This window comes from Eschscholzia californica, unplaced genomic scaffold (genome assembly GCF_041429995.1).
Source record: "Eschscholzia californica isolate CP2 unplaced genomic scaffold, dmEscCali1.0.p SCAF_2, whole genome shotgun sequence".
Lineage (NCBI taxonomy): Eukaryota > Viridiplantae > Streptophyta > Magnoliopsida > Ranunculales > Papaveraceae > Eschscholzia > Eschscholzia californica.
In genome coordinates this window covers 2,911,451-2,930,753 of record NW_028238309.1, presented here as the reverse complement: position 1 = coordinate 2,930,753, position 19,303 = coordinate 2,911,451, and the positions used below count along the sequence as shown (strand labels likewise).

General features: G+C 37.0%; 1 protein-coding gene across 8 annotated transcripts; it reads left to right on the top strand.

Annotated features, from left to right (window-relative positions):
* The first annotated feature begins 38 nt into the window (after positions 1–38).
* LOC147555269 (uncharacterized) lies at positions 39–17,474 on the top strand. 8 transcript variants are annotated; one of them, XR_015234959.1, is made up of 10 exons: positions 120–334; positions 875–1,018; positions 1,746–1,813; positions 1,985–2,035; positions 2,120–2,179; positions 2,320–2,697; positions 2,957–3,082; positions 8,672–8,810; positions 8,866–9,036; positions 17,398–17,474. XR_015234959.1 is itself a non-coding variant. In XM_086663385.1 (7 exons), the coding sequence occupies exons 1-6, from the start codon at positions 208–210 to the stop codon at positions 2,650–2,652; spliced, it is 783 nt and encodes a 260-aa protein (XP_086519511.1). In that variant the 5' UTR covers positions 39–207; the 3' UTR covers positions 2,653–2,697; positions 2,947–3,331. The 8 variants fall into 8 exon arrangements, 3 of the variants coding, with proteins under 3 accessions (XP_086519511.1, XP_086519512.1, XP_086519510.1); XR_015234960.1 differs by lacking the exons at positions 8,672–8,810; positions 8,866–9,036; positions 17,398–17,474 and adding an exon at positions 3,519–3,972 and having other exon boundaries at positions 2,992–3,082; XM_086663385.1 differs by lacking the exons at positions 8,672–8,810; positions 8,866–9,036; positions 17,398–17,474 and having other exon boundaries at positions 39–334; positions 2,947–3,331.
* Positions 17,475–19,303: the final 1,829 nt, after the last annotated feature.

Below are 19,303 nucleotides of genomic sequence, written 5' to 3'. Positions count from 1 at the left end.
GCATCAAAGGCTGTGGACTGTCGGCACTATCTGGAGCTGTGGTGAACCTCCATGTCAAGCCAACCCTGTGGCAACCCGCCAGGTTGCGTTACAAGTTGGCGCTACCGCGATAATTAGAAGAACAATTAGTACCTAGCGAATACAAAAATTCATGTGTTTTGAACTCTGAAAAAACCCTAGAAAAGTAAAGATAGACGATTCTTCTTGATGGGAAGTAAAAATGAAGGAACTAATCTTAGAAACCCTTGCTTGACGATGCATCAACCATGGGCTTCTCTTCTAGTTTACGGTATCAAACGTGTTGAAGGAAGATCTTGGCCTTCTCCTATCAGAGGTAATTTACCCTAATCTCAAATTGGGGATAAAGGATTGATTTTTATTCAATTCAATTTCTTATTTATTTACTTATTTGGAAAATCACCAAGCAGATTAGTTAATAAACGAGAATTTAGTGAAGTTAGGGGTAAAATATTCTGACATGGGTATGTTAAAATGTTTAAGATTTTGACATTAGTTGTTTCTCAACATAAATTAGGGTTTTGAGTAATTGGATTTTTTTTCTAGGGTTTGAGTTTGTGGGTGATATGATAAATGACTGATTAATTTGGAGATGTAGTTGCTGGAGAATGGGCTTGGTGGAGTAACTGATAATTGTACAGGATTAAAATTCAGTTTACGGGGAATGATAATTGGATTCATAGATTTAGTCCCACATAGATGAATTACACTAGTCGTTTTCAGGAATCATGAATAGCAGCGTTTAGAGATTTCCATTGTTTTCTCTTCGTTTTTGCCTTCTTTATATTATTATGGTTATATTTTCCGAGCCTCCGGGGAGATGTTAAGTATTTAGTAAAATACTTCTCTTTTGAAGGTCGACTTTGGATCCATGCTGCTAGTAAGATTCCAGAAGCAGAAACTATTAAAGCAATGGAAGATTTTTACAGGGAAATTTATGCAGTAAATGGGATAACGGATCTCAAGTTTCCAGAGCATTACCCAATTTCGCGACTTTTAGGTATTTTAAACATTTTTATTGAACCAGTTTACAGTTATGTGATTTTTCTCCTCTTATGTTAATCTTGTGCTTCAGGGAGGTATACTAAATAGTATATATCCCTATTCCTTATATAATGGTTAATATCGACCATGGGGTATTCCAAGTTCGTACATCTCTGGAACCTGCTCCTGTTATTATTCCTCGTTCTCATATGCTGAAAGTTTCTACTACTTTTTTCGCGCATATAGATGGAGAGACCAGAAACTTTGCTAAAAGTTTACCGCAACTGATTTTTTCTTCGTACTTTTCTTCGCGCTCTTTATCATCGAATGTCCATATTCCATAAACTCGGTGAACTGATATCTTATTACTTTAAAGGTAGAAAATATAGATTTATTGCTCACAGGGTCTGCTCGAAGCCTTCGGGCCGATGAGGACTTTATTTTAAGTGAAACAAGATCAGGTTGGTGTTTGCATAATGGCATATACATTACTGTAAAAATTTCTCTTCTCTTTGTTGTTCAACTCGATTTTGATTCTGATTGAGTATCAAATACTCTGACTACCAGGTTAAAAATTTCTTACGTGTCTTCATAAATAGCTTTATCAGCTGTGGGAAAGAAAGATCTAATGTGTTCTTATGATTGACATATAAGCTGGTTTTTTCTTCTTGTAAATCTCTGCTAAATGTAAGATATAGCTAAAGAGTAACATTCATGGGCTTCTCATTTTATATTTCTTACAGGATGTGTTGAAGTGGTTGGCTGTGTAAAATGTGAAGAGCTTGTGTGCTGGGAAGAGGTACCTGAAGGGGTAGGCACTAACATTTACTTTTCGTTTTCAATTTGTTTTCGAGAAGAACTAGTTCAATTAGTTGTCTAAGTCATCATTTCAACTCTTTATCGTGTTATTTTCGTTTCATTTTTTTTCGACAAGAAATAGTTAAATTAGGTGTCTAAGTCATCATTTCAACTCTGTTAACAGGTTAGATTAGAAGGTCAAACTGATTTTTGTTGGCTTTGTGAAAAACCACAGGTATGTTAATCATATGCCTCTAATTCGCAGATTAAGATATTAAGGCTTTTGAGTTATCTTAGCATTCCTTCAAAATGAGTGCAGAAATTGCTTATACCATTTGAGATGCGAGGATATCAGCGTGTTTATAACTTGGAAAAAAAGGTAAACTCTAAAAAGAGCACGAAAGAGGGGTCAGTTAGTTCTGCACCGCATTTTTTTTTCTTTTCTTATATACTATTAAGCTGGGATTTATTTTTAGTGTCCTATGTTTTTGAATCCTTTTCTACTTCTAACTTCCAAAGATATATGAGGCAGCAGTTAGAGGTCTTCGTGCAGTTGAATGCCCAATGCCAGTAAAATTCCCATTACCGGAACCTCGTGACCCGTTTTCATTGAAGCCAGGATCGCTCGTCTCTCACCGAACTGATTCAAGAGCATCTCAAATCAACAAAACATCTAATCTTGATGCCGCCATAGTCGGTGCGCGGGCTGTAGCTAGTCAGTTCTTAATGAAGGAAAAGAACCAAGAAAGTACAATGCGTAAAACAGATACAACACAAGCAAGTAATTCGAAGAAATCAATTGAAGTCGATACAGACGCAGAATCAGCTGATCACATGGATAACCGTAGTTAAAGATCTAGGATAAATTTGAGCTACCAGTTTATGGTTTACGGCAAGGTATGCAATATACTCAGTTTAACAGATATTCTTCTTAAATATGTGAAGTTTAGGTTTTCTTTGAAAAAGAAGTCGTGATTCGGGTGGTTCACAGTTCAACATACAAGAAAATAGAACGGGAACACTGGAGATACTGAGACACATTAACCTAACAAATACAAAATTTGTTCTTAAGTTCGAACTTACTTTATTTTATATTTTATTGTTAACTTTGAGTCTGATCATGGCGTATAAACTCTATTTGGATAGTCATTGACAGGTAGATATAATACTGCTCGTTCGCTGATGTTATAGGCTTCCAATTCTGAAAGCAACTCTTTGTATCACCTGGTGTTATGTATGAATCGCCGATCCAAGAGTGCACTACAAAGCGTCGGCGATGAAGGTCTACATGTTTAATTTTTATTTCGTTCAAGTCATTTCTAAAGTTATATATATATATATATATATATATATATATATATATATATAAATGCTGAAAGAATCTAGAATTTAATTTATTTCTTGTATGTTTAGCTTAAATTGGTAAAGACTTTAGTCAGTAATGTGTATTGGAACCATTCTTCTTATTAGCACGAATAATGAAGATTTTTAGAAGTCTCATATATAAGTACAAATCAGATTGTGTACTCAATGTGTATGCAGGAAGACTTTTAACCTTTAATATTTCTTGTAATCATAGTGCTGGACCACATTACAGCTCTCATTGTTTCGTTATTCCTGACCTCTCTTTTTATTCCTTTTGGTTTACTTCATAGTGCACACGATTTTGACTTGTAATGTCTCTGTTTCTTCATCTATAAAAGAACTGTTTTTTTCAGGATTGTTGTTCGCTTTTTAGACTGCAGCAATGAGTCCGCATTCATTTACAAGTGTTCTGCTCGTGTTATTGATTTGTGGGCTGGTTGTTTCGAACTCTAAGAGAAGAGGCGATGATGGGTTGGTGAAGCAGCATTTCGCAACCTCCACCATTTGGGGCCTGGGAAGGAGGTGTCAAATAGTGATGTGTTCCGAAAGATGGGTGGAGAAGGTGGGAGAGAAGGATATGTGACTTCGAGTTTCCAACAGGCGTGGACCACCACCTCCTATGGGTAACGATCGAGGAGAACATACCTGTAAAGCCTCCTCTACCATATGTGCATATGCATCCTGTTGCACCGCCTCCTCCGGTCTACTGATTCTGCTGTGAAATTTCAGTCTCTCTATCTAATACATCTTTTGTTGTTTTGCATTCCTTTTGCTCATCTTTCTTTCAAGATCTTTCTGCAAGTTAAAGTAGAAAAAAATGTTATATGGGAAGTGGAAAACCTAGTAAAGAGTGTTTAAAAGAGAAACCTCTAAAAGAAACTTTCAAATACCATGGGGAACTTCATCAAAAAAAAAAAAACCATGGGGAACTTTTTTTTTTTTTTTTTTTTTTTTTTTTTTTTGTGGATTCTTTGCGGCATAAAGAAAAATCTCCGGAGAATAAAGACCAAGTCAAAAGAAATATTTATGATTCAGTCCAAAAATCCACTTGATTGTTTTTAGCCTCTTAATCTTCATCTTCACCTCTCCTCCACTGCCACAACTTCCGATCCGCACGATCATTTCTGATCAGCTGCCACCTCACTACTCTTTCTCACACTCTCACTCTATCTAGATCTCTTTTAAATAATGATGGTTGAATAGACCAGTTACATAAAGAGGGGATCTTGCCTTTCTCAATCAGTACAGAAAACTAATTCATAGAAGATGGCCAATGGAGTAGGTATAGGAATCTTTTTGAAATTGTTTTTTATCTTAGTAAAATTGCATTGTTCTCCTTCAAATGGATGTTGTTCTTCACCCAACTTTTCTTGATGGGTTGAGTAGGAAGTAAAAAGTAGAGGATTTCTTTAAACCAGAATCTCAAGCTGTAGATTGGGTTGGAAACTTCTGAATTTTGGTCAACCCCACAGACTAACAAGGCTAGTAGGGAGGCAAACCCTTCAATCAGTTGCCATTTGCTAGTACCACCAATGAAGAAGTTTGAGAGAGGGAGAGATACAGGGAGCTAGAGAGACGGTGAGAGAGAGAAATCAACATGATAGAAAGAGAGAAGGAGAGAATGACATTAGGAGATGAAGATAGTGGGCGAAAAAACAAAAAACTCAATTTCTGGACCCATAATGAAAGATAACTCTTAGGTCAAATCTTGTTGACCCAAGTCTTTATGGTCCGAAAATTTTTCTTTATTCTCCAAAGCGGCGTTTTTTTTTTTATTGAAACCATGGGGAACTTATTAGTACCCAAACCCTAATTTCTCGATGAAATGGAGTTGTCAATTTTAGAATAACATTATGATTCAATTATTGTACAAGTCCAAACCCATAAAAAAAATAGGGAAATGCTAAAGTTACAAAAGATTTTGACAAAAGATAGTTCCCAGCTGATGTGGCGGTTATGGTTTGAAACTTTGACCAAATCTAGGCCGTTGAAAGATAAATATCACAACCGCCACATCAGCTAGGAACTTTCTTTTGTCAAAATCCTTTGTAACTCTAGCATCTCTCTAAAAAATAACTGGCCAAAGAGTCGAAAATGTGACAATATTACCAAAAACAACAATTTTGGCCCAAAGACTGTGATATACTGTTGAACACTTAGGTGTGAAAAATGCAACCTGCCCTAGAATTTCAGCGACGTTATGTGTACTCTAACAAAGTCTGTACAAGGTTGAGACCTGGGTCGCCGTTTAGTGAGTGGATGTTGCGGTTTAGTGGATAACATCGCTGCTGTTAGCTTGCTAACCATGCCACTATAATTGTGATTATAAATGGATTTGGTGTTTAATGGCAAGTTGGGGAAGAAAATGTCATATAAAAATATGATTCAACTTGTGTAACCCTGAAGGGGGGCAAAAACAGTCCCAGTACTATACAAAAAGTTTTTGATACAGTATGAAAGATGAGTTTTTGATAATTAGGGATATAGTAGATGGGGAAAATGGTTGTTTAGGTCAATATATTATTAATAATAACTAAAAAAGCATGTAACATTTTGTATTAACTGAAAGTTATCAAAATAATATGAGTATTGATACATAAGGTTTAAAATAATATGAATAATTATTATTAAGGCCATTTTCTATTTAATTCATTCCCTAAATACCCTTATCCATTTGAATCTATCTTCTCTCTGGAAAACTCATAAACTTTAGGGTTTTTTCTTCTTCTTCTTCTCCCATTCGTTCTTCTTCTTCTTCTTCGGTTCTTCTTCTTCATCTTCGATTCCTCTCTTTAAATGTCTATGTACTTTCTCTCTCTTCTCCTTTGTTCAAGTTTTCCACCACCACCATAGAACAGTTCGGATTTTCATCTCTTTATCTCTTTAACACCACCACCAGAGATCTAAGAGCAGCTCGGGTTTTCAAACTCAGTTTGCATTGTTGCACATCGCAAATGCAAACACATGTTTGCAATATCGCAAATGCAAACACGTTTGCAGAACAGGTTGTTGCAACCATGTTTGCAGAAAAACGTAAATGAAAAAAACGTCGTTTTTTTTTGGGTTTTTTTTTTGAAAAAAAAATATTGAAAGTGGATCTTGTTAGAAAGCTTATGAAAAATCATTTCTGAATATATAAATTTTATCGAAATCCGACATCTCAAACAAAAGTTATATCGATTTAAAGTTTAAATAAAAATAAAAGAATTTAGTTACACAAAATGACAAAAAAGTATGAATAAGTCTACCCAGCCCGTCCTGGGCGACTTCCATTTGAACCGTCTTGTCCACTTGGACAAGACGACAGAGTGAAACTAGTATGAGCTGGGCAGCTTTATTGAGGCAATAAAGCAAGGCAAGAGAGAGAAACCGGGCAAGAGAGAGAAATAAACCAGGCAAGAGAGAGAAAATACCATTTCTTCCTCCAACGTAAAGCTTTTGGGCAGTTGAAAAAAAAAATCCCAAGTTATCCATGTCTTCTTCCTTCTTATACAGTTATACAAAGTTCTCTTTACACATGATTGCAAGTTATAGATTTCAATCTCACTCTTAGGTCCCTCCCAAAGTTATCATTTTTATCAAGATTGAAAGAGCTGAGATTGTAAGTCTAGGTTTTATAAATGATTGAAAAAGTATAGAGAAGTTCATATCTTACCTTCTTTATACATATTTCTAAGCCTTGCAGCTTCTTCTTTCATGGGTTGATCAAGATTCTGGTGCAAGACCGACATATTCCCTGGATCATTAGTACTCTAATCATCTATTGGAATTGAAGTAATTAAATCCATGAATGATGAATATTATCTCCAAAATCAATTCTCCCCAAATTGAATTTCTTCTTCTTCCTCAACAAAAATCAATCTCTTGGAGAAATCTAAGAAAGATGACCTTAATATATAGATTTGAATATTTCAATTAAACGATACCCATTTCCTCTAGTTGAATATCTATGATTAAATTACAGACACTGTTTCAGGACTAAGATTGAAAAAAGTACACTGAAGTGGTGAAAGAAACAAGTAAGGCTTAACTGATAATTTTGGGGTTTTCAATCTCAACCCTTTAAAAATTAAAGGGTTGAGATTGAAATTGATGGACCTAAGTGTGTCCTTTTTAACTGCCCAAAACTTTCACACGTTAGAAGTAGAAACTGGATTTTCTCTCTCCTTCCTGGCTTTATTTCCTCAATAAAGCTGCCCAGCTCAATCACTTCCACTTTGTCGTCTTGTCCATTTAGTCGTCTTGTCCAAATGGACAAGACGGTTCAAGTGGAAGTCGCCCAGGACAGGCTGGGTAGACTTATTGTTTTAGTATTTGCACACTTTTTGACCTGAATAATAATTTTCAAATGTTGCATGTTTTTTCACTTATTTTCTATATTATTTTGACCTATATAGAAATTACCCCTAGTAAATATGTTTTGTTTGGACATTTTTCCTTGATCTGATTCAAAGTGTATGTAGACGGACCTTCCTTTAACCACTCTATTACTCGAAACTTTCAGCTGAAATTATAAGTTTGAAGAACAGTTTATTGATGAGTATTCAAACTAATAAATTTATTTTTTAATCAGAAACTCTTGTTTTGCCCGAGAAGAAGAAATTTTGTCCAAAATATACTATAACTAAAAGCATAATAATTCACAAACTTGGGAAGTGACATTGCCTAGTATAGGTGCTAGCATATGCTTGTTTGATATAGGCAGACTTATCCACATACAAGTGAGTCATTTTTCCGTAGATTTTTTAAGACGCTCCCAAGAACAGATTTTGGCTCATACAATTTGTCCCCCACTCTCGTAGTCAATGGAGTGCAGATGCTTAGAAAGTAGTTTGGGATCACATAAACTGATTCGCAGCTTGATATAGTAATGCTAAATTGCTAATTTGTTGATGTTATAGGCTTCCCACCTCTGAAAGCAACTTTCTGAATCTCCTGATGTTATGTGACGATAAAAATGAATCACCGATCCCAAAATGAACTTCAAAAGAGTCGGCCATAAAGGTCTTTCACGGAAACGCGAGGATGAATAAACAATTCTTATTTCGTTGAAGTCCATTCTATAAATGTGTAGTCCTTCACGGAAACGCGAGGATGAATAAACAATTGAGTTTATTTGTTGTATGAATAATCAACAATGAATTGGAACCAGTCATCTTATTAGCATGAATAATTAACATTTTGAAAAGTCTCATTTTCCTATAATGCTCAAAATGGTCAAGTAAGTACAAATCAAAATGGTCAAGTAAGTACAAATCAAAATGTGAACTTCATGTGTATGCATGAAGACTTTGAGTATTCCCATTAATCAAAAGAAATTAGAACCTATTTAGGCCCTACTTATTTATAATTTCTCTGTGATATAAGAACTGGGTAAGGTTTGTTAGCTACTTGTGGATTTTTAGGATTGTTGTTTGCTTTTTAGACTGCAGCAATGGGTGCATTTCCATTTACAGGTCTTCTGCTTGTATTATTGATTTGTGGGGTGGTTGTTTCAAATTCGGAGAGAAGAGGCGATGATGGGTACGGCCAAGCGGCATTTGTTAACCTCCACCACTCGGGGCCTCGGAGGGAGCTATTGAATAGTGTTGTGTTCCGAAAGTTGGGTCGGAATAGGTATGAATCACCACCTCCTAGGGCTAACGGTAGCCCTCGTCCTTACTGGTATAAATCACCACCACCTCCTAGGGCTAACCCTAGCCCTAACCTACCTTTGTAGTTGTGGATTCTGTTGCTCATCTTTCTTTCAAGATCTTTCAGCTAGTGAAGGTAGAAAAAGAAGTTAATGGAGAAGTGGAAACGCAGCAAAGAATACATAGTAAAGAATGTTAAGAGAGGGTACCTAGGCATCCTTTTATTAGTTGAACTTTTGTATATTCATATATATCATATATGCCTTGATAATGTCTATTTACTACACTAATTTATGTCATTGTTTTATTTAAATAAACAACTCTAGAAGAAGATTCATTGGAATATTTGAATTTTCTACTAGAGAATGTACTGACTACCATCCAAACACAGAAACTTAGATGTAGAAACTTTCAAAAAATCTTTCAAATACCAAGGCGAACTTATTAAGTACCAAACCCTAATTCCTTGGGCAATCGAGTTGTCACTTTTAGAGTAGCATTACCCATCAAGATGTGACAATATTACCAAAAACAACAATATTCGTCCGAAAGTACTTGATATACTGACCAAAGAGTCAACACTTGGTTGGTCAGGTGGTCGATAGTGTTGACATAAGCTCCGAAATTCTGAAGGTCCTAGATCCTATTTCCAAAGAAGGTAAAATTCATAGTTTATTCAACTGGGGTTATTAAAGGTGTAAATAAAATAATTTGTAAGACTATAGACCCGTAGTTTCAGCTGGCTTTAGGCCGTTGTTTAGTTGGGTTTTAGGCTCGTTTCTGTTAGAGTTTAAATTTGACGGTTATCGTGCATATCTCATCTTATTGATGTATCAATACCATTGTAATGACTTTCGTAGTCACTTTCCAGAAGAAAAAAAAAGATTATCTGATCTCTGTATAAATCTGACGAAGTCTGTACAAAATAACATGGCATAAGCCTAACCTTCGGATTTCATAGTCATGTCCTATTTCGAAATTATCAATCCTCAATTTCATTTCACCAAAAACTTAAGACATGGATCCTCTCTATCTATAAACTCACGTATAGATATACACGTCTCTACATGTAGAATTCTTTAAACAAAAAAAACGTCTTGGGACGATCTCTTGGGCTTCGAAGATAATGTTGATGCCATAAGCTTGCTAACCCCCAGCACTATATTTATGATTAGAAACGGATTTGGTGTTTATTGGCAAGTTGAGGAAGAAAATGTCATACAAAAATATGACCTCTTCTACACATTAACCTCTAGCAAACACAAAATTTGTTCTTTAAGTTCGAACTTATTTTATTAGGATATGCTACAGGGGTCAAGGGTTATCGGCTATGGTGTACGGAAGACAAGAAGTTTGTAATCAGCAGAGATGTGGTGTTTGATGAGTCATCTATTGTAGCTATGGCGAAAGCTACGGTGCCTAGTTGTGGTGACCGTACCACTTCTCGATCCCATCTTCTCTTCGTTCAATCTCAACAAGAGGTTAAGAACAAAACTGGTCGAAAGCAATGGTTGAGAACAAAACTGGTCGAAAGCTGAAGATGTTAAGGTCGGATAATGGGACCGAGTACACGGATGGGGCATTCAAGGAGTTTTGTAATCAGGAAGGCATTGTGAGGCACTGGACAGTAGTAAACACACCTCAGCAGAATGGAGTCGCAGAGAGATTGAACCGTACACTACTTGAGAAGGCTAGATGTATGCGCTCCAATTCGGGATTAGGCGTAGAATGGTGGGCAGAATCTGTTGCTACAGCTTGTTATATTGTGAACAGGTCTCCACATTTTTCTTTAGATGGCGGCATACCTTACGAGGTATGGTCAGGTGAACATGCAGATTACGGGAGACTTAAGGTTTTCGGTTGTACGGCCTATTACCATGTTAAAGGTAACAAACTTGACAATAGAGCAAAGAAGGCAATTTTCTTAGGATATGCTACAGGAGTCAAGGGTTATCGGCTATGGTGTACGGAAGACAAGAAGTTTGTAATCAGCAGAGATGTGGTGTTTGATGAGTCATCTATGGTAGCTATGGCGAAAGCTACGGTGCCTAGTTGTGGTGATGTTGGGTCTACTAAAGCTCAAGTAGTGGAAGTAGAAGTCGAAGACCAACGGGTTTCTAGGAATCATGATCAGGTGGAGCATCAGGATAAAACTCAGGATGAGGAAATTGATGAACCCGATCATGAGGAGGTTCAAGGGGAAGGTACACAAGTTTTACAACAACAACAGCAGGATGTTTCGGTACACACTAGGCCGAAACGGTTATATAAGCCGGTACAGAGGTTAAGGTCAGACAAACCTCTTAGGCATTACGGGCAGGCAAATGTGGTTGAATATGCACTCTCGGTGGAAGACGACGAGCCGGTCACCTTCAAACAAGCTATCACCGCGGCGGAAAGAGAGAGTTGGTTGGTTGCTATGCAAGAAGAGATGGAGTCTCTTCACAAGAACAAGACATGGGAGGTTGTCCCATTGCCCGAAGGTAAGACTGTTATTGGTTGTAAATGGGTGTACAAGAAGAAAGAGGATTCTTCCGAGATCAAGGGTACAAGGTATAAGGCAAGACTAGTGGCCAAGGGTTATGCACAGAAAGAAGGGGTCGACTATAATGAGATTTTCTCACCGGTCGTGAAACATACTTCTATTCGGGTGCTATTGAGTATTGTTGCTCACAGGGATCTTGAGCTGGAACAACTCGATGTTAAAACCGCCTTCTTGCACGGAGATTTGGAAGAAGAAATTTATATGGCTCAACCTGAGGGATACAAGGTTGAGGGTAAAGAAAATCAAGTATGTCGTTTGAGGAAGTCTCTTTATGGATTGAAACAATCCCCTCGCCAATGGTACAAACGATTTGATTTTTTCATGCTAAAGCATGGTTTTCGCAGAAGTGACTATGATTGTTGTGTATACATCAAGAAGCTTCGCGAAGGTGACTTTATTTATCTCCTTTTGTATGTGGATGACATGCTTATTGCTTCTCGAAGCATGGTGGAGATAGATAAGTTGAAATCTCAACTCAGTCAAGAGTTTGAGATGAAAGACATGGGCGTTGCAAAGAAGATACTGGGAATGGAGATTAAGAGAGAGCGGTCAAGTAAGAAACTGTACTTGAATCAGAAAGGTTACATCGAACGAGTAGTTTCTCGGTTCGGGATGCAGAATGCGAAGGCGGTGTCAACACCTTTGGCACCACACTTCAGGCTCTCGGGAAGACAATCTCCCACTACTACGGTGGAGAAGGATCATATGGATCGTATACCGTATGCTAGTGCAGTTGGCAGTTTGATGTACGCTATGGTGTGTACTCGTCCGGATATTTCACAGGCGGTCAGTGTGGTTAGTAGGTTTATGGCAAACCCGGGGAAGACACATTGGGAAGCTGTGAAGTGGGTCTTGGGGTACTTGAAGGGTACTGTTGATACGGGTTTGTGCTTTGGTGGAGACACATGTCAGGTAAGCGGTTATGTTGACTCGGATTATGCTGGCGATCTAGATAGAAGACGATCTACTACTGGTTATGTATTTAAGGTACATGGTGCTCCAGTTAGTTGGCGATCGATGTTACAATCTACAGTTGCGTTATCTACTACGGAGGCCGAGTATATGGCTATGGCCGAGGGTGTGAAGGAAGCATTGTGGTTGTGGGGTCTTCTGGATGATCTAGGGATTAAGCAAGAGTGCGTGGATGTATGGTGTGATAGTCAAAGTGCGATCCACTTGGCGAAGAATCAGGTTCACCATGCTCGCACTAAGCATATCGATGTCAGGTATCACTTTGTACGAGATGTCATAGAGGAAGGTGATGTTTCTCTCATGAAGGTTCACACAGATGAGAATCCCGCGGACATGTTGACTAAAGTGGTGACATGTAGCAAGTTTCAGCATTGCTTGGAATTGCTACAAATCGGCTCGTGTTAAGTTGCCCGAAAGGACGTAATGGCGACAAGGTAATCTTTATGTGAAGGGTTGGTAGAACTACGGTAGGCTTGATCCTATAAAAGGGTACGTAGGCAGCCATGGTCATATGGTGCAGTCGGATGAAGTTACAAGAAGCAGATATATCTTACAAGGAGTATCCTGGTGTTCGTCCAAAATTTGAAGAGTGTCAAATTGTGTACGAGGTGGAGAATTGTGAGAGGCGGTTTTCAAAGGGTTTCAAATTGGTAGTTTTTGGTAGGCGGTTTGGTGAAGGTCGGTGGAATTGGTATCCTATTCCACCGACTCCAATTTTGAGTCCAATTTGGACTCAAAAATTGGAAACCCTTGCGTATATATATATGGGGTATTGAGAGCCTATTAACAACACCAAAATCAACACAAGCAACAACAACTCTTCTTTAGAGAGAGCTAAAGAGAGAGAGCAAGTGAGAGAGAAATTTTTGTTCATAGTTTTGAGCGGTGTTAAATTTCTCGGTCGTCGAAGATTTAGTATAGAAGGTTAAATTCTATACGGTACCATCTTGGGACGAACTTGCGGGTTGTGTGAGTCGTCTTCATCTATCCTTCAATAAAGATTTCTTGTTCGCCCGAGGACGTAGGCTTTAAAGCCGAACCTCGTTAAATTCTGTTCGCATATTTGATTTTGACTTAGCTTTTCGATTAATCTTCATAATCGGATCAAATTCTGGGTAGGTTCGATAGCTTCCGCGACTTTTAGTTATCACACCCCGAGCACTATAATTATGATTAGAAACGGATTTGGTGTTTATTGGCAAGTTGAGGAAGAAAATGTCATACAAAAATATGACCTCTTCTACACATTAACCTCTAGCAAACACAAAATTTGTTCTTTAAGTTCGAACTTATTTTATTTTATGTTTTATTGCTAACGTTGAGTCTGATAAAGATGAATTGCTGATCCCAAAATGCACTTCAAAAGCGTCGGCCGTGAAGGTCTACGTGTTCAATTCAAATTTCCTTGAAGTCCTTTTCTACATATATATATATATATATATATATATATGTTAAGTTTGTGGCCATCCAACTCAAAACCAATTGGCAATGAGTGGAGAGGACCTATTTATATTCTTGGTTGCTAGTTACCCATTCTCCCATGTGGGCTTATTCTCACACGCCCCCTCACGTGTGGCATTCTTTGAGCCTAACACGTGTGTTTTTTTTTCTTTACGGGTGACGTGGAACACGTGTGGCTTTTAAGCCTATCACGCGTGGGCCTAGCTCTGATACCATGTTAAGTTTGTGGCCATCCAACTCAAAACCAATTGGCAATGAGTGGAGAGGACCTATACTTTATATTCTTGGTTGCTAGTTACCCATTCTCCCGTGTGGGACTATTCTCACAATATATATATGTAGAATTGAATTTATTTGATGTATGTTAGCTTAAACTGGTAAAGACCTCAGTCAGTAATGTACTCTGGAAACACACTTCTTATTAGCATGAATATTAAAGATTTACAAAAGTCTCATTTTCCATTTCTGCTCAAAATGTTCATGTAAGTATAGAACAAACTGTTTACTTAATGTGTATACAGGAAAACTTTGAGTATTCCCAATAATCAGTCGAAAACTAGGACCTATTTTCGGTCCTATATACTTATAATTCTCGACCACATTACAGCTTCATATTTTCCTTCCTTCCATACATCTTTCTTTTCCTTTTGGTTTAGTTCACATTACAGCTTCACATTCCTTTTGGTTTGTTAGCTAGTTGTGGATTTTCAGGCTAGTTGTTTGCTTTTTAGATTGCAGCAATGGGTGCACTTCAATTTACAGGTCTACTGCTTGTGTTATTGATTTGTGGGGTGGTTGTTTCGAACTCAGGGAGAAGAAGAGATGATGGGTATGTTCAAGCAGCATTTGTCAACCTTCGCCATTCGGGGCCTCAGAGGGAGATGTTGAATAGTGATGTGTTCCGAAAGATGGACCGAGAAGGTGGGAAAGAAGGATATGTGTCACGTCGAGTATCCAAGAGGCGTGGACCACCACCTCCTTTGGCTAACAATCGAGGTCGGGAGGAGGCACCTGTAAAGCCTCCTGCACATGTAAATATCCATCCTGTTGCACCGCCTCCTCCGTTCTACTGATTAAGCTGTGAAGTTCTCTCTCTCTTTTTCTCTTCTTCTCTTTGTAGTTCTGAATTTTGTTGCTCATGGTTCTTTCAAGATCATTCTGCAAGTGAAGGTAGAAAAAAAAGAGGATTTTAAGTAATAATAAGAAAATTGAGGTAACTAGGTATCCTTTTTATTCGTTGAACTTCGGTTCATTTTTACGTTTTCTCATATGCCTTGATGGTGTATATTGAGATACTCTTTTACATTCACTAATTTATATTATTGAGGCAAAGTATATTGCGTCAATAATCCGTAAGGGCCAACTATGAAGTGGTTTATGTGATAGTATTTAAATAAACCACTCCGGAAGAAGATTAATTCGAATAATTGAACTTCGGTAATAGACATTATACTTGAAACTACAAACTTCTACATTTTATTTTGCGGAAGTGCTAGAAACACAAAAGATTTTGACAAAAAAAGTTACCCAGCTGATGTGGCGGTTGTGATTTTCATCTCTCAACGGCCTATATTTAGTCAAACTTTCAAACCACAACCGCCACACCAGCTTGGTAAGTTCTTTTGTATTTTAGCATTTTCCTCTATTTTGTTCGTGTGTGTGTAGTAAATTAAAATTATTTTGTTGTATCTTTTAGCAAGCATCATCAACCCATAGAAATTTACTCAACAAAAAAAAAATCAACCCATACATATTTATGCCAAAACTTGAAATAATCTTTCAGATACTAAAGAGAACTTACTAGTAACCAAAAACCTAATTTTTTTAGGGCAATGGAGTTGTCATTTTAAAGTAGCAAATCAACACAATAAAATGTTGGAGCGACCAAAGTGTCAAAGATCTAAAAATCTTACGAAAAACGTCGAAAACTTCCTTCTGAAGCGCAAGAATATGTGTAAAAGATGCGGCCTTATCTAGAATTTGAGCAATTATATGTGTAAGAGTGTCACAAAGTCTGTAAAAAACACGGCATAACCGCATAAGTATAACATTTGGATTCCATAATGAATCCTCATTTTTAGAAAAAAAAAAAAAAGATGGAGGATCTTGTGAGCTTTGTCAATAACATCCATGCCGTTAGCTTGCTAACCCCACCACTATAACTGTGATTGGAAAAGGATTTGGTGTTTAATGGCAAGTTGAGGAAGAAATTGGCATACAAAAATATGATTCAAATTGTGTCCCCTAAAGGGGGGCAAAAACAGTCCTAGTACTGCTGTACTGTGCAAAAACTTCTTGATGTCATCTCGTGTGTCATTTCTTGATATAGTACTGCTCGTTCGCTGATGTTATAGGCTTCCCAACTCTCAAGGCAACTTCGTGCATCACCTGATGTGATGTGAAGATAAAGATGAATCGCATGCCCCAGAATGCACTTCAAAAGCGTCAACCATTAAGGTTACGTGTTCAATTCTTATTTCGTTGAGGTCCTTTCTATAAATATGTAGTTCTTTAACGAAACACGAGGATGAATCTAGAATTGAATTTATTTGTTGTATGGATAATCAACATTTTGAAAAGTCTCATTTTCCTATAATGCTCAAAATGGTCATACAAGTCCAAATCAAAATGTGAACTTGATGTGTATGCAGAAAGACTTTGAGTATTCCCATTAATCAACAGAAAATTAGGACCTATTTAGGCCCTACTTATTTATAATTTCTTGTGTTTTTTCTTCTATATAATAACTGTGTAAGGTTTGTTAGCTAGTTGTGGATTTTCAGGATTGTAGTTTGCTTTTTAGACTGCAGCAATGGGTGCAATTCCATATACAGGTCTTCTGCTTGTGTTGTTGATTTGTGGGGTGGTTGTTTCGAATTCAGAGAGAAGAGGCGATGATGGGTACGGCCTAGCAGCATTTGTCAACCTCCCCAAATTGGGGTCTCGGAGGAAGTTGTCCATGGGACGAGATGATGGGAAAACACCACAATCTCCTATTGGTAATCCTAACGGCCGTGGGTAAATATCCTTCCTGTTCGACCGACTCCTCCAGTCTATTGATTTAAGTTTTATGCAAGTGAGTAGAAAAAAAGTTAATGAAGAAGTGGGAACGTAGTAAAGAATACTAAGAGATATAATAAGAGCGTCTCCAATTAATGCAACACTCAATCTTAGAAACTCTGAGTGCCACATATGATTTTTAGAGTTTTGTCTTAAAAACTCTCTCCAATGTTGTTCTTTATTTAGATATCTAAGATGACGTGTCGAGGATGGAATAGAGATATCTCAAGAGTACTATTTCTAGAATGTCCTCTTGAGATATCTCTAATTGTCCAACTCATCAATATTTGATTTTCAACCAATAAAAATTGAGTCTTCTATATTTTCTAAATAAATAATTATTTATTTACAAAAATAACTATGTCACATAAGTAAATAAGACAAATTTAGAGTTTTGCATTGGAGACACAAAAAAATTGAGGATCTCTACCGTCGCTACTTAGGAGTGAGAATCTCAATTGCAACTTGACACACAGGATGAATGGAGATTTTTTTGAGTTTTGCATTGGAGATGCTCTAAGAAAATAGAGTACATATCCTTTTATTAGTTGAACTATGAAGTTGTTTATGTTTTTACGTTTTCATATATGCTTGGATGGAGTCTATTTACAACGCTAATTTATATTATGGAGGCAAAATATAGTGCATCAATACTTAATTTGTGAGTAATTAACTATGAAGTGGTTTATCTGTGTACAGAATGGTTTTTCATTGATCTGAAACTCATGTTACAAGAGATTATTATACTATTCAGAATTATAATATAAGTGAATAACAACAATAAGATATTCAGTCGAAGTTTGAATTTGTCAACTACTTCAAACTTCCAAATCATTCGGGTGAATATATTTAATTTCGACTTCCATTTGACTTTATCTTAGGTATATCTCTTAACACCCCCTTCAATTTGAATTGGGTTTTCCACCAATGAAAGCTTGTAGTATAGCTCTTTGTGTTTAGGTTTATTTAACCCTTTTGTAAAAATATTTGCAATTTGATGTTGAGTAAGAACAACGTGAACAAGAAGAGATCTGTTTGTCACACGCTCACGAACAAAATGATAATCGATTTCGACATGCTTTGTTCATGCATGGAAAATAGGATATACAGCTATATAGGTAGCACTGATATTGTCACAATAAACTGGTGGAACCTTCACATGTAGACTTAAGTCTTTTGGGAGATAATTAAATTCAAGTTATTTCCGCAGCGGCAGTAGCAAGTGAGTGATATTCAGCTTCAGTGCTTCATTTGGAGACTGAAGCTTGCTTCTTAGAGAGGCACCTAATCAAGTATTTTTCAAGAAAAACACAATTTTCCGTTGTAGAGCATCAATTATCTGGATTTCCAGTCAAATCAACGTCACTAAAACCACGAACTTCAAATGAGTTAACCTATAGATCATTGTTAGATGAAAAAAATAGAACGACCATGAGTTCCTTTCAAGTAACGCAATGTTCTTTTAGTTGCAAAATAGTGAACGTTCGTGGGTTGTTGCATGAATTGGCTAACTTGCTGAACAAAATAAGTAATTTCAAGTCCCATCATTGACAAATATTGTAAACTCCCTACCAAACTCCAATATAAAGTAACATCTTTAAATAAAACCCCTTCATAAGCACTAAGTTTTCTCCTAGAAGCACATGGAGTAGAAACTGGTTTTGAATTTAGGAGATCAACTCAATGAAGGATGTCTAATGTGTATGGATCTTGAGTCAAATGACTACCAGAAGAATTTCTTTTAACCTCCATACCAAGAAAAAAATGGAGGTCTCCTAGATCAATCATTGCAAACTTGGATTTTAGAGATTCAGTTAACTGAATTAGATTTGGATCAGAACTTGTTAATATTATATCATCTACATATAATAACAAGTTGAGAACGCTAGATTGTGAGGAACTGACAAATAAAGAAGAATCAGACTTCCCTACAAAACCAACTTCCCTAAGATGAGCAGTGAAAGGATGAAGCCAAGCATGAGGGGCTTGCTTTAGACCATACAAAGAGCTTTATGTAATCTACACACATGATTGGGGTAAGACTTGTCCTGAAATCCAGGTGGTTGGACCATGTAAACTTTTTTATCAAAAGTTCCTTTCAAGAAAGCGGTTTTGACATCTAATTGATGGATTGGGAATTCAGACTTATCTAAAGACAAGTCGAATGGTAATTGGTTTTATAACAGGTGAAAATGTCTCCTCATAATCTGAACCATACTTCCGAGAATAGCCCTTAGCGACGAGATGGACTTTGTACCGAATAGATTTGCCTGATTTTCTTTTGATACGACATACCCATTTACTCCCAACTAAATTCATATTAAGATTATGTAGAACTAGAGACCATGTTCGATTATCTAATAGAGCGTTGAATTCCTCCATCATGGTTGAACACCAATTAGGATTAGTCGAAACAATAGTATAACATGTAGGTTCAATTGGAATTTCAGAAAAATTGAGTAGACAT